The 27,564-nt window shown below is 39.8% G+C and overlaps 1 protein-coding gene across 3 annotated transcripts in view; it reads left to right on the forward strand.

The window, feature by feature from the left end:
* The window catches only part of kif2a (kinesin family member 2a), a 146,868-nt gene that overhangs the window by 40,994 nt on the left and 78,310 nt on the right, over positions 1–27,564 (forward strand). For all 3 annotated transcript variants that reach the window (XM_060830311.1, XM_060830301.1, XM_060830292.1), the window contains exons 3-8: positions 7,657–7,776; positions 12,543–12,594; positions 13,727–13,846; positions 21,351–21,451; positions 22,498–22,593; positions 27,097–27,151. In XM_060830311.1, the coding sequence (XP_060686294.1) occupies positions 7,657–7,776; positions 12,543–12,594; positions 13,727–13,846; positions 21,351–21,451; positions 22,498–22,593; positions 27,097–27,151 (544 nt within the window). The remainder of the gene's footprint in view (positions 1–7,656; positions 7,777–12,542; positions 12,595–13,726; positions 13,847–21,350; positions 21,452–22,497; positions 22,594–27,096; positions 27,152–27,564) is intronic.

Here is a 27,564-nt window from a genome sequence, read left to right on the forward strand (position 1 = left end):
AATTTAATTCTGAGCATTGTTCACATCTGCTGTCAGGATGGCAGTAGTGAACTCATGTGGTAGATAGTAGGGATGGCGTTTCACTGCAAGGTATTCTAGGTCCAGGGAGCAGTGGCTCGTAATTTTGTAAATTTCTAACAGGTTGCCCCTCGTCCTTCGTTCAAGTGTAAACAAACCAAGTTTCTCCAATCTGTCCTCATAGCTAATACCTTCTAAATTAGGCAACATATTGATAACCTGTTGCTGTACCCTCTTCAAAATTCCACAACTGTTTTGTAGTGTGGTGAACAGAACTGTAGATAATATTCCTGATATGACCTAATGTAAATTCTCTGCAGCTGCAACATGACTTGCCGATTTTTATACTCCTATACTGTACTAATGAAGGCCAACATGTTACATGCTGCCTTGACCACCATATCCACTTGTGTTGCCACTTCCTGGGAACTGTGGACCTATAAGCTGAGATCCCTCTATATATATCGATGCCTCTAACAGCTCTATCTCAGGCGACTGAATGACTCCCACAGCTACCTAGATTACACCTCCTCCCACCCTGCCCCCTGTAAAAACGCCATCCCATATTCCCAATTCCTTTGTCTCCGCCACATCTGCTCCCAGGAGGATCAGTTCCAATACCGTACAATCCAGATGGCCTCCTTTTTTCAAAGACCGCAATTTCCCCCCAGACGTGATCGACGATGCTCTCCACCACATCTCCTCCACTTCCTGCTCCTCTGCCCTTGAGCCCAGCCCTTCCAATCGCCACCAGGACAGAACCCCACTGGTCCTCACCTACCACCCCACCAACCTCCATATACACCATATCATCTGTTGTCATTTCCGAGACCTCTAAACGAACCCCACCACCAGGGATATATTTCCCTTCCCTCCCCTCCCCTCCCCTATCAGCGTTCCGAAAAGACCACTCCCTCCGTGAACTCCCTCATCAGGTCCACACCCCCCACCAACCCAACCTCCACTCCCAGCAGCTTCCCCTGCAACCACAAGAAATGCAAAACTTGCGCCCACACCTCCCCCCTTACTTCCCTCCAAGGCCCCAAGGGATCCTTCCATATCCGCCACAAATTCACCTGCACCTCCACACACATCACTTACTGCATCCGCTGCACCCAATGTGGCCTCCTCTATATTGGGGAGACAGGCCGCCTACTTGCAGAACATTTCAGAGAACACCTCTGGGACACCCAGACTAACCAACCCAACCACCCCGTGGCTCAACACTTCAACTCCCCCTCCCACTCCACCAAAGACATGCAGGTCCTTGGACGACTCCATCGCCAGACCATGGCAACATGACGGCTGGAGGAAGAGCGCCTCATCTTCCACCTAGGAACCCTCCAACAACAAGGGCCTGAACTCAGATTTCTCCAGTTTCCTCATTTCCCCTCCCCCCACCTTGTCTCAGTCCCAACCCTAGAACTCAGCACTACCTTCCTAACCTGCAATCTTCTTCCTGACCTCTCCGCCCCCGCTCCTACACCCACTCCAGCCTATCACCCTCACCTTAACCTCCTTCCACCTATCGCATTTCCAACGCCCCTCCCCCAAGTCCCTCCTCCCTACCTTTTATCTTGGCCTGCTTGGCACACTTTCCTCACTCCTGAAGAAGGGCTCATGCCCAAAACGTCGATTCTCTTGCTCCTTGGATGCAGCCTGACCTGCTGCGCTTTTCCAGCAACATATTTTCAGCCTTTAACAGTTCTGCCATTTATTGTATATTTCCCTCCCGCATTAAATCTTCCAAAATGCATTATGTCGCACTTGTTCAGATGAAATTACATCTGCCATTTCTCTGCCCAGGTTTCCAGCCTATCTATACCCTGCTCTATCCTCTGAATCTTTCTCACTGCCAACAGCTTCCCCAAACTTTGTATCATCTGCAACGTAGTAATCAGGCCACTTATGTCCTCCTCCAAATCATTTATAGTTCTAGGTACTGATCTCTGCCGAACACCACTGGTCACAGATCTCCAACTGGAAAAACACACTTCCATTGCTACACTAAGACTAAGCCAGTTCTGTATCCATCTTACTAGCTTACAAAAAGGTGAAGTCTGCAGTATCAGCCTGCCATGTGGGATCTTGTCAAAGGCCTTACTGTAGTCCACATTGACACCATCTACTGCCCTGCCCTTATGAATCCTGTCTGTCACTTTGTCAAAAAACTGAAATCAAGTTTGAGATTCACAACCAACCCTGCACAAATTTGTGCTGCTATTGCTCATAAGTCCATATTTTCCCAAGTGTGAGTAAATCCTATTCCTAAGAATCTCCTCCAATAGCTTCCTGACCACTGAGGTAAAGCTCACCGGTTTGTAATTTCCTGGATTATCCCTGTTGCTCTTCATATCAAAGGAATAATGTTGGCTTTTCTCCAGTCCACTGGGACTTCTTCTGTGATTAAAGAGGATACAAACAGTTCATATAAGGCCACAGCAATTTTCTCGCCTGCCTCCCTTAGCATACTGCGATTGATTCCATCAGATCCTGGAGACTTGTCTGTTAATGCTTTTTAAAACAGTTAATGCTATCGCCCTTTTTTTTGTATTGACATGCCTCAGAATATCAACATACTGTTCCCTAGACTCACCATCCATCATGTCTTCTTCCTTTGTGAATACTGGTACAAAGTAATTGCTAAGGACCTCGCCCACTTCTTCCAGCTTCACGTGCAAATTCCCTCCTTCGCCCATGAGTGGACCTAGCCCTGAGTGGATTTCCCTTGTGTTGAAACGAGGACACCTGCCAATTAAGTCAACATATCAATACCAATTACTGATAATAATTCACTAACTGATTACACAACCTAATCTATTAATTGCCAAACGCTGTTCTCTATTGGTAGCAGACTATATCGACAAAAGCTTTATCTCTCTCCCGATACTACTCATTCACTCTGCAAACCTGGTTCTGAGCAGTCAAGCCTATGTCACTTTTTAAGTCATGACATCCCCTCAGTTGTGCCTCCAATCTACTGTTGTCCACTTCTTAGCATTGCTGCTGCTGCTTGAAATTGTAAATTGCTTGCGTTCATTTTGAAATCATTAATTGTCTCCACATCCATTATCCTCATGGGCATTGAGTTCCAGATTGTGAACCGTTTGCTGTATTTATTTTTAAAAATGCTCTTACTCCCTTTGCCTAAAACCTAAAATCTATGTCCCTAGTCCTATTATTATCATCCATTAATAGAAGTAGCCTTAATTTGCCCAGACTTACAGTATTATTATAGGTTTGGATAATATTATATACTTCCTACTACATCTCATCGGAACCAACCTTTGCTCCCAGGAGAACGGTTCTGGCTTCTCCACCTATGTAGCCAAAATCTCTCATGTTTGGAACTATTGTGGACTGTACCTCCTTGAGGTGTGTCGCGTCCTGTTTCAAGTTGCAGTGACCAGAACTTAGACTGTCGAAAGCGGTTTAATAGTAACAGTGGTACCAAGAGGGCTACAGCGGATGAATGGAAGGTTTCACAAGGGAAAATTTGGAAAGCTTTTGAGGAAAGACCAGTCAATAGTGCAGACTAGCAATATGTGTATGGTATTCCTGTGTGACAAGAGAGGAAAGAACACATTCACAAAGAGAGTATCAGCAAATAGAGGTAGGGTAGGGGTAGGGCAAAGAGTTAAGGCTCTGCATCTGAATTGTATTAAGAAATGAAAGCTCAAGTAGAAATTGTAAGATATGGTATGCTTCTTCATTAATGCCAGAAAAGAACATTAATGTAACTACGAGACAACTGTACCACATTATGATTTAGCCAGCAGCCTGCAGGTTGAGTTTAAATACCTTTTGTAGTTAATTCTAATATATTGCTTGCTGAATCTAACATTTGTGGAAAAAGACAAAAAGAAGTCATAGGCAAGCAAATGCATTGTCATAGGGGATCATGTTATCTCATTGTGACTGTTGGCTGTCCCCAATCATGTTCTCTTTGAAATGGCATAGAAAATAACAGATTTGTTTTTATGGTTCCCAGGATATTTTGACTTTCGTTTATATTTCCTTTGTATGTTAACATAACTGCAATGAAATATTTATATCACGTTTGAGTCCAGTTAAATTTTAGCTGCAAAAACTGAAATCTGTTTTAACAAGATTTTTATTGTTTGAAGAATAAGATAAACACAATTTTGTTGAATATTTTTAAAAATGTCCTTGTTTTTGCTTTATAAGTTTCTCCCCTCTCTTATTGCAGTTATTAGCTGCTTCATGTGGCTATTCTGTGGTTTAATAAGTACAATTCCATGAACACCAGACTGTTTTATTTTATTATTCATGTGCCAGTCCCTGATGTAAGCCTGTTGAGTGTCAGCAAACTGTTCAGCTATTAGTGAGAATCACAGTCAAGGCCAACCAGTAATTACCAGACCCAGACACATTCTGGTTGTGTTTCCTAGACAACAAATTGATCAATTTCCTTGATTCCCTCATCATACTCCCATCACAACTGATTAGCTAACTCCGTGCAAAGAAAGAATTTAACATAAAATTATTCTATTTGGCATAATCAGACTAAAAACCAAAGAACTGTAGATCCTGGAAATCAGAAACAAGCTCAGAAATTGTTGGAAAAACTCAGCCAATGTGGCAATATTTTGTGGAGAGATAGCAGAATCAACATTTTAGATCCATTTCAGACTGCTAGTTTCTTTTGGCTGCTGGATGACACATGGGATCCAGGGAGATTATCCAATTGGATACAAAATTGGATTGACAGTAGGAGACAGAGGGTGCTGGTAAAGGGGTGCTTTTCAGGCTGGAGGATTGTGACCAGTGGTATGCCACAAGTATTGGTGCTGAGTCCACTGTTTGTCACTTACATAAATGATTTGGATGATAATGTAGTAGCCATGGTTAGTAAGTTTGCGATTTGACACCAGATGTGGTTGTATAGTGGTTGGAAGAAAATTATCTACCGATACAACAGAAACTAGATAACTGGACCAATGGGCCGAGGAAAGGTAGATGGGGTTTAATTCTGATTAAATGCGAGGTGTTGCATTTTGGTAAGACAGACCAGGGTAGAGTTACACAGTTAATGGTAGGGCCCTGCGGAGTGTTGGTCAAACAGAGACCTAGGAGTGAAGGTACATAGTTTACTGAAAGTGGTATCACAGGAGATAGGGTAGTGAAGAAGGCATTTGGCATGCTTGCCATCATTAGTCAGAGCATTGCATATCAGAGTTGGGATGTTATACTACAGGTGTACAAGACATTGGTAAGGCCACATGTGGAGTACAATTCTAGTTGCCCTGCTTACTGTAGGAAGGATCTTATTAAACTGGAAAGGGTGCAAAAAAAAATCTACAAGAATGTTAGTCAGACTAGAGGGTTTGAGTTATAAGGATAGGCTGGACCTTTATTACTTGAGCTTAGGAACTTGAGGATGATCTTAGAGATTTATAAAATCGCAAGGGGTCTTAAGTAAAAGATGAATAGCCAAGGTCTTTTCCCCAGGGCGGGAGAGTAGGAAAGTAGAGAGTATAGGTTTATGGTGAGAGGGGAAAGATTTAAAGGCACCTGAGGGACAATTTCAGGAATAAAAGGATGACTAGGGTAGGTATCGGTCCAGTCAAGGATAGTAGTGGGAAGTTGTGTGTGGAGGCGGAGGAGATTGGAGAGACACTAAATCAATACTTTTCATCAGTATTCACTCAGGAACAGGACACTTGCTGATGTGAATATGGAGTCACAAATGATTAGAATGGATGGCCTGGAAATATGCAGGGAAGAGGTTCTGGGAATATTGGAGAGGATGAAAATAGATAAGTCTCCTGGGCCTGATGGCATTTACCCTAGGATCCTATGGGAAGCTATGGAGGAGATAGCAGAGCCATTGGCCTGGATTTTTATGTCGTCATTGTCAACGGGAATAGTACCAGAGGACTGGAGGATAGCGAATGTGGTCCCATTGTTCAAGAAAGGGAGTAGGGATAGCCCTAGTAACTATAGGCCAGTGAGTCTGACTTCAGTGGTGGGCAAAGTCTTAGAGAGAATGGTAAGGGATAAGATTTATGAATAACGTGATCAGGGATAGCCAGCATGGTTTTGTGAAGGGCAGGTCGTGCCTCACAAACCTTATTGAGTTCTTTGAGAAGGTGACTAAGGAAGTGGACGAGGGTAAAGCAGTAGATGTTGTGTATATGGATTTTAGTAAGGCGTTCGATAAGGTTCCCCATGGTAGGCTAATGCTAAAACTACGGAGATATGGCATTGAGGATACATTAGAGGTTTAGATTAGGAATTGGCTGGCTGGAAGGAGACAGAGGGTAGTAGTTGATGGACTATGTTCATCTTGGAGTGCAGATACTAGCGGTGTACCACAAGGATCTGTTTTGGGACCATTGCTTTTTGTTATCTTTTATAAATGATCTAGAGGAAGGGCTTGAAAGCTGGGTAAGCAAGTTTGCGGATGACACAAAAGTCGGTGGAGTTGTGGATAGTGAGGAAGGAAGTGGTAGGTTACAGCGGGATATAGATAAGTTGCAGAGCTGGGCGGAAATGTGGCAAATGGAATTCAGTGTAGCTAAGTGTGAAGTCATTCACTTTGGTAGGAGTAACAAGAAGATGGATTACTGGGCTAATGGTAGGCTACTTGGTAGTGTGGATGAGCAGAGGGATCTTGGTGTCCATGTACACAGATCTCTGAAAGCTGCCACCCAGGTAAATAGTGCTGTGAGGAAGGCATATGGTGTACTGGGCTTTATTGGTAGAGGAATTGAGTTCCGGAGTCCTGAGGTCATGTTGCAACTGTATAAGACTCTGGTGCGGCCTCATCTGGAGTATTGTGTGCAGTTTTGGTCGCCATACTATAGGAAGGATGTGGAGGCATTGGAACGAGTGCAGAGGAGGTTCACCAGGATGTTGCCTGGAATGGTAGGAAAATCTTATGAGGAAAGGCTGAGGCACTTGGGGCTGTTCTCATTGGAGAAGAGAAGGTTTAGGGGAGATTTGATAGAGGTGTATAAGATGATTAGGGGTTTAGATAGGGTCGACACTGAGAGCCTTTTACCGCTAATGGAGTCAGGTGTTACTAGAGGACACAGCTTTAAATTAATGGGTGGTAGGTATAGGACAGATGTTAGGGGTAGATTCTTTACACAGCGGGTTGTGAGTTCATGGAATGCCCTGCCAGTAGCAGTGGTGAACTCTCCTTCTTTATGGTCATTTAAGCGGGCATTGGATAAGCATATGGAGGTTATTGGGCTAGTGTAGGTTAGGTAGGCTTCGGTCGGCGCAACATCGAGGGCTGAAGGGCCTGTACTGCGCTGTATCTTTCTATGTTCTATGTTCTATAATTCTTTTTCTCAGAGGGTGGTGTGTTATTGGAGGTGGGTACAATTACAATGTTTAAAAGGCATTTGGACAGATACATGCTTCAGAAATGTTTAGCAGGAAAGTGGCCAAATGTAGGCAATTGGGACCAGTTCAGTTTAGGAAACCTGATCGAATTGGATGTGTTGGGCTGAGAGACTTGTTTCCATGTTGTATACCTCTATGACTGTACTGGTTTCACTAGAGCCATTTGGAGGGACGTTGTATAATTAATTAAATGTTTAAAAAATGACTGAATAAATGTGAGTTATTCAATCTATAATCTCTCTCTTCTCCCCCAATTAATAGATTGACCTTGAAAGCGTTTTTGCACTTAACCCAGACCTTGCACCTGATGAAGAAATTGAGCCAAGTCCGGAAACACCTCCCCCTCCAACACCTTCCATCAAAACTAACAAGATAGTAAAGGTCTGTTATTTCCTTTGATTATTTATTCTAGGTGTTATTCTTCACTCTCCAAATTCCTCTGGAGTAAAGAGAGGTTGTTGGTGGAAAGAAGTGTAATTTTCTTTTTGACATCTCCTTTAAAGAAAAGATAATTTAGTTACAGTTTGGAGAGAAAAGAATGTCATTAGCAGCAATAATTTTTTGTTGTAATTTCAGTCAGTATGTCTCTCCTCTTTGCTCTCTAAGTGTGGTATCATAACTTTGTATTGAAATGCTCTTGCACATTGAATTTATTCAAAATTGAGAAATTTTGTGTCTCTTATCAAATTGCATGATCACTTTGAGCCAGATCTCTCCTAGCGCTTTCTAGATCCTTAGGGAAGTTATTCATGGACTTCCTGCCAGGAATGATTTGGTCATAAGACAGGTACCATGCTAGCTCCAGTGAAGACCCTACAAATGGATTTTTTGTTTAACACAGCTGTTGGCAATTCTCCAGAGTTCATGTAAGTGACAAAGTTGATTCCCTACCAGAATGATAGGTACAGCACAGGAACAGACTATTAAGTTAGTTCTGACTCTGCCAACTTTTCAAAGAACTATCCAGTTAGGCTCACTCTCTCTATCTTGCCCTGCAGTCCTTCATAATTTCCCCAGCAAGTATTTACCCAATTCTCTTTTGAAAAATGTGTTGCTGGAAAAGCACAGCAGGTCAGGGCAGTATCCAAGGAGCAGGAGAATCGATGTTTCAGGCATAAGCCCTTCTTCAGGAATGAGGAAGGTGTGCCAAGCAGGCTAAGATAAAGGTAGGGAAAGGGACTTGAGGGAGGGGCGTTGGGAATGTGATAGGTGGAGGGTGGTTAAGGTGAGTGTGGTGGGGTCGGAGAGGTCGGGAAGAAGATTGCAGGCCAAGAAGGCGGTGCTGAGTCCGAGGGTTGGGACTGAGATAAGGTGGGGGGTGGGGAAATGAGGAAGCTGGAGAAATCTGCATTCATCCCTTGTGGTTGGAGGGTTCCTAGGCGGAAGATGAGGCGCTCTTCCTCCAGGCGTCGTGTTGCCGTGGTCTGGCAATGGAGGAGGCCAAAGACCTGCATGTTCTTGGCGGAGTGGGAGGGGGAGTTAAAGTGTTCCGCCACGGGGCGGTTGGGTTGGTTGGTGCGGGTGTCCCAGAGGTGTTCTCTGAAACGTTCCGCAAGTAGGCGGCCTGTCTCCCCAATGTAGCAGATGCCACATTGGGTGCAGTGGATGCAGTAAATGATGTGTGTGGAGGTGCAACTGAATTTGTGACGGATATGGAAGGATCCCTTGGGACCTTGGAGGGAAGTTAGTGGGGAGATGTGGGCGCAAGTTTTGCATTTCTTGCGGTTGCAGGGGAAGGTGCTGGGAGTGGAGGTTGGGTTGGTGGGGGCTGTCGCAGTAGTATTTAGCATAACCTCTATTCTTTTGTATTCTGTCCTTCCATTTATAAAGCCAGAAGATTCTGTGTGCTTTTAATGCCTTTATTCTCTTGATCTGTCACCTTAACAATTTCTGTTACTCTGTTGCTGCCCCATTTTTAAAAATTGCACCATCTTAATTTACTCACCTTCATTCTGGTATCAAATTGCTTCTGTCCATGAATATTGTTACTATTCTTACTATTTACTATATTATCAAATTTTGTTATTTGCAGCATTTGCAATTAGGCCCAGTATACAGTAATAACATTCAAATTGTTCATATAATGCCAACTTCTAGAGGACACGATTGAAAGCAGATATTCCCAGCTATCTTGCAGTCTGTATCCACAAATTTTGAATTCATGTTGCTACTGCTACTTAATAAATGTGACACTATGGCAAGGACCTTTTTGACAATACAAAATTTCAACTGCATGATCTTAACCAACCGTGTTAATAATTTCTTCTTTTTGTTCCCCATTCCCCACTTCCCACTCAATCCAGTACTGTCTAGCAGTAGTAGCAGAGTGTTCATCTGCATTCAACAACAATTTATATTTCTCCTGCAGTTACTTCTCACATTTTGAACGTTCCAGACTATACACCCACCCCCCTCTCCCCCCAGGCCCGTGCGCCACCCCCACCATCTCTGTGTGGCTCTTGCTCTCGCTCTCTCTCTCTCACTCGCTCTCCCTCTCTCTCACTCACTCTTGGTCTCTCTTTTTCGTTTTCACTTCAAAGATACTGAACGTAGAAGCGTAAGAGCAAGAATAGGCCATTTAACACCTCAAACCATTATAGGTTATGATATATCACCAACCTCAACACCATTTACCGATAACTATCGGTTTTGCTTTCTCTACTCTTCAAGTAACATCCTCAAAAAAAAACATCTGACAGGTTTGTCAAATGTTATTTTTCCTTTTAACAAATTTGTGTTGACCTGTCCAAAGTATGCAGTTGTCACATCTTTTTCTACTGGTTTATAATACTTTTCCTGCTACTGATGTCAAGCTACTTAGTGGTTAGTTCTCCATTTTCTCCCTCGTTTCTTAAATTGTATGGTCACGTTTGCAAGTGCAATTCCAGAATCTACAGAATTATGAAAGACTGCATCCACCTTTTTCAACACTCAGGAGTCATTGAATGCTGATGATGTGTAAGCTTTACATCTTTTTAATTTGTCTAGTACTTTTTTTTTTACTAATTTCTTTCAGATCCTCCTCCTCCTCACTAGTCTCTTGAACTTGATTGTTTTGGGAAAATGTCTTTCTTCATGAAAGTAGACCTAAAGTAATTTTTTTAGCTTACGGGTAATTTCCCCAGTTTAAATATCTCTGACTGTAATGAACCCATTTTTTATTTTTGCTTTTCTCCCAACTTTTTATGCACCTGTAGATACCTTTTACACTTTTTTGTATTTTCCTCAGTTTAAAATCTCATTCTATTATTCCTTAATAAGTTTTATGCTTATCCTTTGGAAACATTTTAAGAGTCCAGCAATCATAGGGCTTACTACACTTTCCTTACAACTTTGTAAGTCTTCTCCTTTTGATTTAATACTATCTTTTACCTTTCTTTGCCAGTTACATTTGACTTTCCTATCTCAGTTTGAGTTTTGTAAATCTTAAAGGAATGCATGTTTGGTTGTTGTAAATACTAGCCTTGTCTGTCTACTATCATATCTTTTAATGTGATTATCCAGTCCACTAACTTCAACTTGCCCCTCATACCTTCGTAGCTTTCTTTTATTTAGATTAAAGATGCTATAATTTTGGATTGAATGATATTGTTCCCAAACTGAATGGTAATATCATGGAATTTTGTGTTACTGTTTTCTCAAGATTCTTTTGCAGCATGGTTATTAATTGGGGGTGGGGAGGGAATAATTGTTTTAAATCTGCTTCTCCTTGCTGTTTCTTATTGCTACCCAAACAGATTCTACATCTACGATCAGATCTACGATCCTCTTGCAATAATGTACTGATCCAATCTCTTATTATCAGTATTATATCACTTACTTTTTATCATTGCTTGTCTTAAATTAAATGTCCCTCCCAGGTATTTATTACAACAGTTTACATTATACCTGCTTATTCCTTTTGTGCAATCAGTTCACCTTATTGAGAACGCTCTATGAATTCTGAGTACCTTTAATTCTGCATCTTGAATGTTGTTCCACATTGCTGAACAAAAATCAATTTTTTTCAGAGGTTTGCATTCATCCGGAAAATTGCTGAAGTGGAATAATATTTATACTGTATGAAAGGAGACTGTTGATTGATTGATTGGCAAGTGGGATGTGATTCCACAATTGGACAGCATTGGCTAAATAAACCTGTGTGCAAAACATTAGATTGATAACCAATTTATAACTATTAGTCAGGCACCTTGTGTGACGCAGTTGCATGTTCTGGAAGGTACATTTAATAAATGTAAAAACATCATAACTAGGTGCAAGAGTAGGCAAATCAGCTCCTCAAGCTTGCTCCGCCATTCAATACAATCATGGCTTACCTCATCTTGGTCTCCACTCCACTTTGCTGCCTGTCCTTATTACTCTTTAAACCTTACTAATTACAAATCTGTCTGTGTCCTGGCATCCACTACAATCTGGGATAGAAAATTTTAAAGATTCTAAAGATTGACTGAGTGTGCGTGTGTGTATTCTTTGCAAACAGGACACTGAAGTTCTCTTGTCTGCACTCCCTTGCAAGTTTCCAACCTCCTGCCTAGTCTCTTTAAATTAACTTGCTAGCAAATGACCTTGCAAGCCTGGGTCAGTTGAGGTTTAAGCTGGCACCTCATACAAATTTAATCTCTTCCCCACTCCCCTCCCTTCCTACATCATTTCTCCAGCATGTGGTAGTATCTGTTGTTTTAATTTCTTACTAGTTTGTTCTCTTTCTCATTTGTTCTCTCTCTCTCTCGCTCTCGCTTCTCATTCGATCGTTTGCTCTCCACATCCTCTGCTCCAAAAATGTCAATTCTTTTCTCCTTGGTTAATCTTTTCACAGAATACTCAGAGGATAGAGATCAAGGTTATCATCCTCAACTCACCAGAGGGTGCACAACGTTTTTAACCACTCCTTGAAGCACAATAATTTAGGCTTCCAACTTTTTGTTTTAATTGCACATACCCTATCTGACCATTTTTCTGTGTTCTTCATTACCTATATCTTTTACATAACACTTTTTTTACTTTTATAAAAGCTATTACTTATTTTATTATTGGATGAATTTCCACCACAACCATGGCTTGTTGGAAATGGGGAATTTGGTGGTTTCACGGCATTCCTTTGATTTTAATTTATAAAATTATGACACCACCTTTGTTTTCTTTTAAAGAATCGCCGAACAATGGCTGCTAAGAATGAAACTCCTGCCAAAGATAACAGAGGTAATTTTAAAGTGGGAAAGTGGTGCATTTTCCATTGCTTTGACAATTTATATTTCGTATTATGTGAAGTTTACACAACTGTTACACTCTTGTTTGTTAGCTTGCTGCTTTTACATCATATTTTAAACCCTTTGGTTTGGGAATTAAATCCCTCAAGTGAGCGCAAAAATTAGGGTCAAACTGGATGAAAACTAGAAACATTAACATATTACACTTTTCATCTTTAGCATAAAGAGAGCTTGATTTCATTTGTCATTGGCGATATCAACACTGGAGCAATGTTTAGTCTTATGTAGTTATGGAAGGTTCTTTTGGGTAGGAGTCACTAGAGGATGCAGATAAAATTGAATATCAACTCCTTTTACCATTCAATTTTGTGAAAGCTGTTGTAACTTTAATCCATCTGAAATTATTGCTTATACTAGTTATACTGACTTATGTAAGTGCTATTTTGGATCCAGTGCATGAAGTTTTTTAATAAAGTATCCTTATTTTTTAATTCTGGAATTCAGAAAGGTGTAATTTATAATGTGAAATAATTTATTTTATAAGACAGTCCAAACCCAGATGAGACTTGGATGAAGAGAGCAACAATAGACAAAATTAAATTTAAGGAATTATTGTAAAAATAGATGTGTTGATTGGTTTGACAGTAAGTTAAAATGAATTTGTACAAACTTGAATTCAGGTTACATGCATGACATGAGTTGACATTCAGTTTTATCTGCATCCTCAATGCCTTGTTTCCAAAGAAATTGCCACAACTATATCAGACTTAATATTGCCACTGGGGAGCTAGAAGATCAAGTTCTCTTTATGCCAAATATAGAAGTGCAGTATGTTAATTTTTCCAGGTTTTAACTAAACCTGATTGGCACCATCGTTTGGAGGATAATCTGCCGACAAAAGTGACAACAGTTCAAAGTATATCCAGTGATCATGAAGAGTTCGATATAAATGCACCTGATAATTATGTCAGTAACCTATTAAATCAAAGCTCTTGTTCAAAGTACTTTGTATTATTTTGGCTTGCGCTTGAAAGGTTTTCCAGTTATTTTATGCAAAGTGTGTGGTTGATGTGTTGCTTTGAGAGAATTTCGCAAACTGCAACTAATTATATTTTTATTCTCAGTTGCATCAACCCGATCAAGACCAAGTCAGCTTCCAGAACACTCTTCAGCTACACATCAGAATGGCAGTGCTTCAGATATCTCACCAGCTCAGCCTGGCAAAAAGGATTTTGCACCACCATGTAAGTGCAATATAATTGTGTCTAATACATTAGCTGATCTCATGTCATATTTTACACCAGATTTAAGACCAAGTGAAGGTGAAGCAGGGTAGCGGGCAAAAACTAAAGGGACTACAGCGCGGACATGTAATTCAGTGCTGCTGTTAAAGTATCGCTCTGTTTATTATGTATTTGGCATTCTAATTATCGATATCCACATTCTAATGAAAGTATCTATATGTGCCTATTTTAGTGCTCAGTCTAGCCACCGGGTTCCAACAATTCTCAAATGTGTCTTGGGTTTTCTTTTATGCTGCCTTATCCTATGTTAATGAGTTTCTATAAAAGGTTGAAAGGGTGTCAGTAGGAATGGGGATTTCAGCTTGCAGCTGGATCACCCATGATCTTTACTGAATGGCTGAGTAGCCTTGAAAGATTGACTAACCTTCTGATACTCCTGATTCATATGTTAATATGATTAATCTTAACCGTTGAATTGCTTTATAGGGCTAGAGAACCTAGGAGATGTGGAAGGGTGAGTCCATGAAGAGATTTTAAGACTAAGATAAGCAAATTAATAGCAGTTGAACTTTGAAATTAACTCGCTTGACTTTACAAAATGCTAGTTCAACTTTGAAAACATGTTTCGTCTTTTCAGGACAAATGAGTGGATAGGCGAATAGGGAAACAGGTTATGGGTGAGAGGCTGCTCTTTGCTGGAGAGATGGCAGACTAAGGATGGGGTATGAGATAGTGGACCAAGGGAAAGAGCAAACCTCTTGTGTTTAGTTCAAAACGGGTGTAGCAATGGAAGTACATTAATTGTGAGAAGATATAATGAAAGGATATGATACATTAATTGCAATGAATGGGTTAGATGTATACCGATGGAAATGCCCAAATTTAAATTAATACTTCAGTTAAGGGCAGGTAATAAGTGGTATTATTGCTAGACTATTAATCAAGAGACCTAGGTAATGTTTTGGAGACCTGGGTTTGAATTGCACCATGCCAGATGGTGGATTTTGAATTCAATAATAACATGGCAATAAGAGTCTAATGATCTTGAAACCATTGCTGATTTTCAGGAAAAAATTGTCTGGTTCTCTGATTTTCTTTACGGAGGAATATTGCCTTTTTTACGTTGTCTGGCTTACATGTGACTCCAAACCCACAATAAAGTTGTCGGCTCTTAACTGTCCTCTGGGTAATAAATGCTAGTCTAGCCAGTGATATGGTGCAGCCACATCCCATGAATGAATTTTGGAAAAGAAATTAGTTGTTTATTTCCATGTCACACTGCTCACCTGAAAGAAAATTCAAAGACAGGGGGAATAAAAGATGATGAGAAACAAAAATGGATAAGGGGCAAGAAGCAAGAAAACAATGTCAGTCTTCTAGAGTGGACACTGTTAAGATAGTAACTGTATTCTGCCTTGCAACCTGCGGTGCCTCAGGACGCCAGCTATAAAAATGCATTCAAAGTCAATTGGCCTTGTAGCACTTTTTCATAATTTCTGTAGTTGTAATGATTGTAGGTGACAATGGAAATAGATGTTACATTAATGTTAGTGACACCGTAGTTGCTAAATTAGACTGAATTTAAGTTTCTTTGAATAACTTGTTAGCTGACATGCATTTGCAAGCTTTGGTCATAGGACATCCCTACTGAGTTCGCCACAATTGATCTAATATTTTTATTTGACCCAGAATTTGCTGTCAAAGGAATACAGAGGAATTGCTGCTATTTATACAAAAATACTAAAGCAATTTTGAGCAAGGTGAAAATGTGCAGTTAATGGAAAATATCCAAAAATTGGTATCCAAATTGGGTGGCTATACTGTTTACAAAAACCAACATCAGTTTGTCATGTCATTTGAAATATGATTTGAATGGCATGAGGTTGTTGCATTGCACAGGAACTATTTCTACAGAAACTTTCCACAAAGTTGACTCTGTTATTTCAAGTACAATTTTCCATTTATATGTGATTTTGTTTTATTTATTCCTAATTTAACCTTTCTTGAAAATTAGCCAATGCATGTACGAAGTCTCAATTATTGGGAGGGATTAAAAGGTATAAACTTTTAAATTTCATGTGTTTTAAATTTTCCTTTTCTCTCCATCAAATTTTTATTTCCTATTTTTTCACTTCTCTTTCTGTACCTGATTTAGCATTGTGTTCATTAACCATTTGTCAGCCATGACTCGATTTGTAGCAGTTGACCTTCTTGAGTGAGAGGATTGTGAGCTCAAGTCCTACTTGAGGACGAGCACAAAAGTGTAGTATAGAGGGCATGCTGCACTGCTAGAGGGTGTCATCTTTCAGATGCCTCTCAGTTGGATTTTGGACATATCATTGCTTGAAAAGGTGGTAGAGGCAATAATCCTTAAAGCATTTACTAAAATTACTTGGGTATGTGCTTAAAGTGCTATAACCTGAAGAGCTGGAAAGTTGGATTAGGCTCTGTAGCTGTTTTACAGATGAACCAAATGAGGAGCTGAAAGGCCACTTTTTGAAACATACATTTTCTGAGCTTCAGTATTTCTGTAGCTACTTCCACACACTTGCTGTGCACAAATTTGCTACCAGACTTCCAACAGTGACTACCCTTCAAAAAATACCCCATTTGGCTTTAAAATAGTATAAGACATTTCAAGATTTATGAATGCACTATTGTTCTCTCTTAATTTGTTGTTTATTTTACAGCCCTTCAATTTGCTTAGTTAGGGAGTTGCAAGTACACTTGCCCTGTATACTCATGTCCCAGATGCAGTTTTTCCTTATTATGAACTTATCTGTTTGCACTTTTAGAAACTTGCTACAGAAAAATAATTAAAACCTAAACATGTACATGTATGACTAATGATGAAAGTCACAACAATGTTTTGATGCAACTGCCTGCTCCGATTTCCTCCCACAGTCCAAAGATGTACAGAGTGGTTGGATTAGTCATAGTAAATTGTCCCATAGTGACCAGGGATGTGGCTGTGATGTAGATTATCCATGGAAAATGCGAGGTTACAGGGATTTGGGGGGGATGGGGGGAGTTTCCTGGGAGGAGTGCTCTTCAGAGGGTCTTCCGCATTATAGATGGGCAGCATGGTAGCTCAGTGGTTAGCACTGCTGCCTCACAGCGCCAGAGACCTGGGTTCGATTCCTGCCTATGGCAACTGTCTGTGTGGAGTTTGCACATTCTCCCTGTGTCTGCGTGGGTTTCTTCTGGGTGCTCTGGTTTCCTCCCACAAACCAAAGATGTGCAGGTTAAGTGAATTGGTCATTGCTAAATTGCCCATAGTGTTAGATGTATTAGTCAGGGGTAAATATAGGATAGGGGAATGGGTCTGGGTGAGTTACACTTCAGAGGGTCACTGTGGACTTTTTGGGCCAATTGGCCTGTTTCCAAACTGTAGGGGATCTAATCTAATCTATAGGGATTCTGTGATTATTTGTCAATTTACTCCCCATTAATTTTGATTCAAACAAACTTGCTGTCAAAGGGAAAAGGTATTCTTTTAAGAAAACACTTCCACTTTTGTCAGATGTTCTGATGGTATAAGATGGAGTACTTTTTTTACTTCTCATAAGTGAGGGAGTGGAGGCATTTGATGCAAGAAGATGGTACTCTGTCAAGATGTTTGTTATAACTCCTTCCTTAGTTCCAAAACAAATATTTTAGACTAAAATTTTCTATCACCTTAATGTTGTTAATTCAGTCTTTAAGATTTAAGAATAAATAAGTGAAGGTTACTGAATTGATCGTGTATCTGGAGCACACAGATTTCTGGGACACAGGATTTTTATTTGATGCAGTAATAAATGTAGTGTTAAGTAAGAAGATTGCCTTCTAGTTTCCTGTATCAGAGTGAATTAAACTTGGTAACAGTGGATGGTTTTTTAAAAGTGAAGATTGAAAACTAAACTTTTTTGTCAAGAAGAAGTTTGTAAGCTGAGTGACTTTCAGTCATTCTTCACAAATGTAACTGAACGGTCAAGGCATGATCACACAATGACCAATGGAAAAATTAAGTTAATATGTGGGTATGGGTCATGCCATTATTGAAGAGAAAACAAGGCATGTCTTTGGCCTTGTTGCTTCCTGACAAAAGTAAAGTCATCAGACTTTTTTTTAAGCTGGATCCTTGTCAACTGATGGAGGTTTGGACAGGTTATTAAGTTTCTTGGATGGAATTTGTAAGAAGGGTATTTTAATAAATGACTGAGGCATGGTCAAACCTTGATAAATTTCAAAAGATGGTTATTCTATAGGGGAATATATCATGGAATTGTAACAGACTACATAAAAAAAATGAAAATATTCAATTTGGAAATTTCATGTTTGCTACTCTTATTCCAGGGCTTGAATGGCAGCAGAAAAAGTCAATATTAAGATTGACGGCCTTTGGGATTGTTGGGACACAGGAGTCTGTATAGTAGAAGGGATGCAAACAGCCAATGGGATTGGGATAACAATAGATGACTGAGCTTCAGGAATGTCTAAAGAGCTGCTTTGGGTGTGATTTCAAATATCATTGTGATGAACTGCCTGAAGTTGGAATAGTAAGGTTTTGAAAGTGACACATGACAGAGTATTTATAAGTTGAAAAGGGTAATGTTCAATTTGAAGGAATTGTAGCAAGCTTTTGTAATGGACTAGTCATAGATTCATTTCATTGTTCCATTTTGGATAGTTGCTGTACTTCAACAGCTTGGAACAGATTGATTGTGTATATTCACTGTGTCAAAGAGCAATGTAAAGCCAGGGGAGTGTGTAAGTTTCAGGTTCAAGGATGAAAATGTTGCTGTAACCGAAAAGCTTGGTGATTCTGTGCAGAATAGCTGGAGTAAGCCACTTTTATTTATACAAATCTGATATCTCTTCAGGTATCTTTGCTGTTGAGCAATCCTCTTATGAAAAAAGGCATAAATGAAACTGAACAAGAAACATGATAAAATATTTGTTTGGGTAAACTGCAAATGAACTGATTGTCCAAATCAGAGCATTATTGCACCCCTTATCAAAACCTGTTTTTTCTCACTGAGGTGTAAAAGAAGTGTTAAGTACACTAGGTGATCAGGATGTGAGAGAAAAATCATTCTACCTCATTTTCTTAGAAAATTTGCTCATCCTTTTTTCTCAGAGATTTAAAATGACTAATTTTAAGAATGTTAATGAGATTCATAAAGTTCAGTTTGCATGTGAAAAGTGACCATGGCCTACGTAAGTCTCCCAATGGCTCAAAACTTTAATGAAATAGGAGCTGTGTGTATAAGGGCAAGGACAGAAGCTTTCTGTTGTACAGTTTATAGGCATAATATCTGAAATAACTCCACAGAGGCCAGTATTCCAAAACCAAGTCATCCTTCATTTACTCGTGGAGAGTCTTTGACACTGATTCAGTTCCCTCAGAGTCAGCTTTGAGTGAACAGTACCACTAATGCACCTGTTTTTATCTGTCAACCAGGGCTTCCTGTTTGTGTCTGTTAATCTGGTCCAGTCAGGGAACTCATATATTCTGTGAGGTTCACCTGGCTGACCTCATTCCAGTCACTACAATATCAAGATTCCGTCTTTCTGTGGTAAGACTTGGAAGGATAAAAAGTGGTTTAAAAATACTTCAGCCATGAAAACACTGGCTCTACATGAAGTAGTAGATATAGGGTTTTACTGAAAAAAATCTTGAGAAATACTCTGCAAAGGGCAATTTGGAATACTTTGCCCAGTGAATGCTGTAAGACCTTGAGATTTATGGCATTCAGCCCATCAAGTCTGCTCTGTCATTCAGTGAGATAATAGCTGATCTGATGAGGCTCTACTCTACTCCTACTTTCTTGCCTTTTCCCCAAAAAACTTTGATTCCTTTACTGATTAAAAATCTGCTATCTCAGCCATGAATATACAGTCCCCTTTAGTAAAGAATTCTATGTATTCATTGCCCTCAGAGAAGAAATTTTTCCTTGCACTGAGATTATGCCCTCTAGTCCTAGACTGTCCCAAATGGGAAAACAACTTAGAATCATAGAAACCCTACGGTGTAGAAGCAGGCCACTTTGCTCATCAAGTCCACACTGCCCTTATGAAGAGCATAGCACCCAGACCCACCTATACCCTATCCCTGTAACCCTGTATTCCCAATGACCAATCCACTTAACCTGCACATCTTTGGACTGTGGAAGAAAACTGGAGCACCCAGAGGAAACCCACACAGACACACAGAGAATGTGTAAACTCCAAGAGTAGAATCAAAACCAGGCCCCTGGCACTGAGGGGTGCTAATCACTGAGTCACCATGCCACCTACATGGAGTCATACAGCACAGAAACCACTCGTCCATGTTGAACAGGTGTCCTAAACTAAACCAGTCCAACTTGCCTGCTTTTGGTCTGTGTCCCTTTAAACATTTCCTATTCATGTACCTGTATAAAAGGGCTTTTAAATATTGTAACTACTGCATTTAGCGCTTCCTCTGGCATTTCATTCCACATATGAACTACCCTGTGTGAAAGTGTTGCCCCAGTCATGCTTGACAAATGTGTTTGAATTCTTTCAGAACCTGAATCTCTAAATCGACCCTGTCAAGCCCCTAACCATCTTGTATTTCAATAAGGTCTCCTCTCTTTTCTTTCAACACCAGTGAATATAACCCTAACCTACTCAATCCGTCCTGATAGAAGGTTCCTTCATACCTATGATCAACCTCGTGAACCTCTATGGATTGCCTCCAATGTATTAACCTGGGCCTTTACATTACTAGCCAATAACATTACTAATATGCCTTTGGTTAATTAAGAAATACTTGTGAATACACCAGCTCAAACCTTTACGTTTAGTGCAGAGCAAATCCAGTGTGATTTTTATTCATTTTAGTGCGGAGTCAATGTGCAAGGATTGCAATAGTGCAACCTGTCTGGAAGCAACCTTTCTCTAACAGCAACTTTTGAATTTACATCTGTACACTCGTGCACTTGAACTATGTTTTTACCTGATTCAGTCTGTTATAACAGTGAGCAGTACAGGTATATGCCTCACTTTTCTCACAAAATACAATCAGATCAAGGAATGCAAAATCTCTAATACGAATGACAATGCCAACAAAAATCCTCTGCCAGTAATGTTCACCTATACTGTATACTGGCCAATCCAGTCCAAATCAGTGTGGCTTTAGAACAGTTTACAACACTGAGGCTACAGCAACAGCTTGAAAGTTGTTGGTCTATTTGTTTCTATGTGTTGGCCCCGATTTCTATATGCAAATTACAAAATATTATGATGTCTTTGCAATATTAGTTGGAATGCTTGAAAAATCTGTCTGTAAAAAAAAAAGTATTTGTATCAAAGTATAAAGTATGTAAAACCATAAATGTCTATTTTCGTCATGAAATTTGCAATGTTTAGCATCAGGGTTGAATTTTGGAGTCAACAAAATTGCACTTGTTTACAGCTTTCTAAATAACTTCATCCAGTTGATCTCCACATGACTGACCAAATGCATATATACTGTGCTGACAAATGAATCTTTCAGCACGCAGAAAATCAAATTGTGTGAAAGAAGTCGAAAAACTCCAGGAAAAACGTGAGAAACGGCGAATACAGCAGCAAGAGATGAGGGAAAAACGAGCTCAGGTTTGCATTCATTTTATTGCACAAAATACTTGACTTCTTACTGAACCCTGAGGTTTAACAAAGACAGGTTTAATTTTTGTTCTAAATTTATTTGTTATCCCTAATTTACTAATGCACCAGGTGATTGGCAACACTTGATTAATTATGCTCTGGTAAAAAGGTAATCTGTTGCTCATACAATCTCAGAATTTTTTTTTCTCTCCAGATCTGTTTCCAGGAAGTTCTTTAGCCCTTCCATCACTTATCACTTGGAAATTTATATCTTCTATCATTGGATGTCAGTAAAAGAAGCAGGAAATTGGTTAGCAAATGGCAGTGTTTTTATGATGTGCACATTCCATATTGTATAATATCTTAACAAAATTTGGTCTTGGGTTGTACAACCCAAGAAAATTCCAGATTCAATTCCATGTCATTTAAGTTGGCTGATGTTGGCAGAGAAGCAAGGAAGGTTCTGTTAGGAAGATGTAGGTTAGGAAGAAAATGACCTTCTCTGTGATTATAGTCTGTTATTCAGATGGAAATACTTTGAATGTGTAATTTACTGTGATGTTTTGCAGGCTGTCACCCAATGGCAGTAAATGCTCAGCAGGAATGTGTAAAGATGGAAGTTTGGGTAAAGTACAATAGGCCAGTTGGTACCTCTAAACTCCATCCAGCTAATGCTGTGATGGGGGTGGAATGAGAAGAAATATTCATATCCTAGTTTTTGTTTTTGTTCCCTGAAATGTACTTGCGACTCTAATTTTATAATGCATTCTTTTCCCATTGCCTGCTTTGAAAACAGTCAAAGCTAATGTTGAAAGCTTCTGCACTGGCATCCAACTGGTCTGTAGACAATCAGTTACTCCATTAGCTGTTCTTTTTGGGGAAAAAAAAACTCAGTTATTTTCCAGACTTGTGCTTGCAAATATCTGTATTTTGATTCTCATTTTGAGGAATAAGATTTGGAAAACCAGAGTTACTGGTGCATGTAGTTTTGTCTACTTTGTGTAATCTTGTTATTGTATATGATTACTTAAGTAACTATGTGCTTAATACAATAGGATGTTGATTCTACAAATCCAAACTGGGAAATTATGTGTATGATCAGAGAATTTAGATCAAGCCTCGACTATCGACCTCTTACAGCTGCTGACCCAGTAAGTTACAAATTTAAGCAAGTAGACTGTGTGTACTCTACTGATATGACAACCTATGAGAATCCAGTAGTGTTGATTGAAGGTTGTCTTATACATATCTCGATAACTACTTTCTAATAAATTTAAAATCAAATGTTGAATTTTCAAAGTTGAGTAAGTTTCATGATATCTAAAGTGCAGTGTATTTAAAAAAGTCAGCTTCACATTTTTACATTTTTAAGTTTATTGTAAGTGTTCATATCATGTTTTTAAGGTTATAAAGTCTTTGACTTTTATAGAGGCAGTTTGATAGTTCAGAGTGGAGTTCTTAGTTAATGACTTTGTTTGTTTGTTTCAGTTTTGGAATTTCATTTAGTGTGTTCATAACCATTTGATTTGTATGATTGTGAAGCAATGTAACTTATTTGGAATATAAACAGACTTACAATAACACAGTATTTTTAAAAACTGCATATAGATTTCAAACTCTACATGCATTTTCTGTAGCATTGCAAAATTTTCACAAACATCACAGACAGTTCAGTTACATTTTATGTCCCAGTAACTCTGAAGGTTATATAACTTAATGCAATATAAAACAGTACAAGGACAGGCTCTTCAACCCACCAAGCCTGCGCCAATTTTTCATCCTTATTTAGACCTGCTATTTATTGTCCATGTGGTTTCTATCCCTCTGTTCACCTCACCATTCACTTGTCTATTAAGATCTACCTTAAACATGCCTGCTTCCACTGCCTACGCTGGCAGTGTGTTCCAAGCAAAGACCATCCTCTGTGTGAAAAGTTTTCCCTGCACTTCTTACCTTGAACCTGTTTCTCTTGTAGTTGACCTTTCCATCCTGGGAAAAAAGCCTCTGATCATCACCCTATCTCTGCCTCACATAATTTTGTAGATCTCTATCAGATTGCCCCTCACCCCCTGTATTTCCTGTGAAAACAATCTGAGTTGAGCCAACCTCTCCTCATAACTAAAACCCTCCAGACTAGGTAACATCCGGTAGTGTGGTGTTCAGAGCTACATGCAGTATTCCAATGTGTCCTAACTAAAGTGTTGTACAGCTGTAACATAACTTGCCAACTTTTATATTTGATGTCTCAGCTGATGAAGGCAAGTGTGAAGGATGCCTTCTTGTCCACCTCATCCACCCGTACTGCCACTTTCATGGATTTAAGGATCTGCATACTCTGATCCCTCTGTATATCAATGCTTCTCAGGGTTCTGCCATTTATTGTACAATTTGCACCTGAATTTGATCTTCCAAAATGCATCATCTTGCATTTGTCCAGATTAAAATCTGTCTGCCATTTCTCTGCCCAAATCTGCAATGTATCTGTATCTTGCTGTATCCAAGATAATCCTCCTCACTCTCTGCAACTCCACCAAGTTTGGTGTCCTCCTCAAACTTACTTATCAGATCACGTGCACCTTCCTCCAGATAAAATAACCATGGTCCTAGCACTCCTTTCTATGGAACACCACTGGTTACTGATCTCCATTCCGAAAAGCACCCTTCCACTGCTACCCTCTGTCTTCTCTGACCAAGCTAGTTATGTATCTGTCTAGCCAGCTCACCCCAGATCCCATGAGACTCTAACTTCTTTTCCAACCTGCCATGAGGTACCTTATCAAATGGTTATTGAAGTCCATATTGACAACATTCACTGCCCTTCCCTCATCAGTTATTCCTGTCACCTCAAAACAAAACCTCAAATCGAACTGGTGAGACATGACCTTTCTCGTACACATCCATGCTGCCTATCACTAACAAATCCACTTGCTTCTTGATGTGAATAAATCCTGTCTCTCAGTATCTTCTCCATCAGCTTCCCCACCACTGATGTCAGACTTATTGGCCTATAATTACTTGGATTATCTCTGTTTCCCTTCGTCAACAAAAGAACAATATTGGCCATTCTCCATTCCTCTGGAACCTTGCCCGAGGTCAAAGAGGATGCAAAAATAACTGTTAAGGCCCCAACTATTTGCTTCGTTGTCTACCACAGTACTCTTGGATAGATCCTGTCTGGACTTGGGGACCTGTCTACCTTTTAATATACTTCAAGACAGCTAACACTTACTCCTTCATTATGTTGACCTACCCAAGAGTATTCACACGCCTTTCCCTAGTGTTAACATCCCTTATGTCCCTGACTTTGGTGAATATTAGTGTAAATACTCATTGAGGATCTCACCCATTTCCTCTGGCTCCACCCATAACCTCCTTCCTTTTTCTTTGAGTGGGCCTTCTCTTTTCCTAGCTACCCTCTTGCTCCTAATATATGTACAAAATGCCTTGGGATTGTCCTTTTAACCCTCCTGGACAAAGATATTTCCTAGCCCCTTTTAGCCTTTCTAATACCCTGTTTGAGCTCCTTCCCACTTTCTCTATATTCTTCAAGGACTTTGTTTTTAGTTGCCTTGACCTTCGGTATGGTTCCTTTTTGTTTTGACTAAGCTTTGATAATTTCTCCTGTCAACCAAGGTTTATGAATCCTGACATTCCTGTCCTCCTCTTTCACAGGAACATGCCTGTCCTGCACTCTAATCAACTGGTCCTTAAAAGATTCCCACATGTCAGATGTGTATTTACCTCAAACAGCTGCTCCCAATCCACATTTTCCAATTCTTACCTAATTAAGTTTTTTATTTGGCCTCCCCCTAGTTTGCTACCTTCATACAAGATCCACTCTTGTCCTTAACCATAACTATCCAAAATCTTGCAGAATTATGATCACTATTTGCAAAATGCTGCCCCACTGAATTTTTGATCGTCTAACTGGGCTCATTTCCCTATACCAGGCCATTATGGCCCCCTCCCTCTTTAGATAGCCCACATACTGTTTCAAAAAATCTTCTTGGACATACCTAACAAATTGTCCTCATATAACCCTCTTGGCTGTAAGGGAGCTCCAGGCAATCTGGGGAAAATTTCAAATTGCACCCCGTTATTTTCACATCCTTCCAGAATCTGACTGCAGTAATTCAGCTCCACCAACCTAATTTGTTTCCTCCTTTTGTCTTGTTTAAAATATCAATATCCCAGAATGTTACACTGTCAATTATGTCCCTCTTTTAACCATATCTCTGTGATATCAATAACACTGTAATTACAGGCATTAACCCAGGGTCTGAGTTCAACCGTCTTACCTGTTATACTTCTTGCATTGAAGCAAATACAGTCCAAGATTCCAGTTCTGCTGAGCCCAGCAACTTCTCCCTGCTCTTCATCTTCGCTACATTTGTGTTAGTCTCCAGCTCTTTCCCAATTTCTATAATTATTGACCTACTGCTCCATTTTGACCCTTTGCCACACTAGTTTAAGCCATCCCGAGTGATAATGTCAAACCTCCCTGCCAGGATATTGGTTCCCCTCCAGCTTAGGTGCAACCCATCCTTCTCATGCAGGTTCCACCTTCCCTAAAGACTTCCCAATGATTCACAAATCTGAAGCCCTCCCCGCTAAACTAACTCTTTGGCCATGTGTTCAATTGTACTCTGTCTCTGTTCCTAGCCTCAGAGCAGATGGCACGGGGAGTAATCCTGAGACTACTACCCTAGAGGTCCTGCTTTTTAGTTTACAATCTAACTCCCTGAATTGTCATTGCAAGACCTTGTTTGTCACTCTTCCCACCGATGTCATTTGTGCCAATTTGAACAATGACTTCTGTTTACCTTAAGTAATCCTGTTGGCTAATTCTATAAGTTTGATAGTTTTAAAAAAAATGCTTCCAAGCTTTCTTTGGTGTGTGTGTGTGTGTGTGTGTCAATGGATGGTCCAGCATTTATTTCCCAACCTTATTGTGCATTAGAAAGTAGTGGTGATCTTGGACCACTATATTTGGAAATAGAGTTCCGGATTTTGACCCAGTGAAAACGAAGGAATAGCAACATACTTCCAAGTCAGATTGGCTTGGAGGGGAACTTAAGTGCACTGTTCCCACGTATCAGCTAACCTCCTCCTCCTAGGTGTTGGAGGTCATGGGCTTGGAAAGTGCTCTGGTTGAAAGAGGCTTGGTGAGTTGTTGAGCTGAATCATGTACTTGGAACAAACTGCTGCCACAATGCATCACTAGTGGAGGAAATCAATGCTAAAGGTGGTGCAAGAAGTGCCCATTGAGCAATCTACTTTGTCCTGGATGATGTTGAGTTTCTTTTGAGTTTCTTGGAGCCGCACCTATTCGGGCAAATGCAGAGCATTTCCTCACACTCCTGGCTTGTGCATTGTAGATTGGAGTCTGGAGGTGAGTTCCTCTTTGTAGTATTTCTAGTTTCTGATCTTATAACCACAATGCACAGCTGGTCCAGTTGAGTTTCAGGTCCATAAACCCAGGATGTTGATGATTGGAGATTTGTTGATGGTAATGTTTTTGAAAGTCAAGTAAAGATGGTTGTATTTTCTCTTGTTGGAGATAATCATTGCCCAGTACTTTTGTGGCGTAAATACTACATGCATGCCTTATTAGAACAGCTTGCCCTGCAACTAAAATTTTGTTTTCCTTTTAGATCGATGAACAAAGAATATGTGTTTGTGTAAGAAAACGACCACTAAACAAGAAAGGTATAATTGTTGATTTTACTTAAAATTGGAAAATCGATCCCATTATTTTATCCAGATTCTAATTGGTCTCTAATCCAATATTGTTTAGCATCAGGGAAAGTAATGGAAAAGAATTATATAAAGCATCAAACTGGCCCTAAAAGCTAATAGTGCTTTAAGTTTTGGTGTTTTTTTTAACTAATTACTTCCAGGAGTTCAGTGCGACCTGTTGGTCTTTATACTGAAGAAATACCATGCCCCAAAAACTAGAATGTGGCAGTAATGAGTAAAGTATGGCTTGACTGTAGGACTGATCAGAAAACCTTTTTATAACTGGACATATTTCACATGTTAAATAATTCATTTGACTTTATTGATCACTTCTTTCTGACTATTTTGGGTTGCACACCACTAAGTATTTATTCAACGGAGCA

This window comes from Hemiscyllium ocellatum, chromosome 1, assembly GCF_020745735.1.
Source record: "Hemiscyllium ocellatum isolate sHemOce1 chromosome 1, sHemOce1.pat.X.cur, whole genome shotgun sequence".
NCBI classification, from domain to species: Eukaryota; Metazoa; Chordata; class Chondrichthyes; order Orectolobiformes; family Hemiscylliidae; genus Hemiscyllium; species Hemiscyllium ocellatum.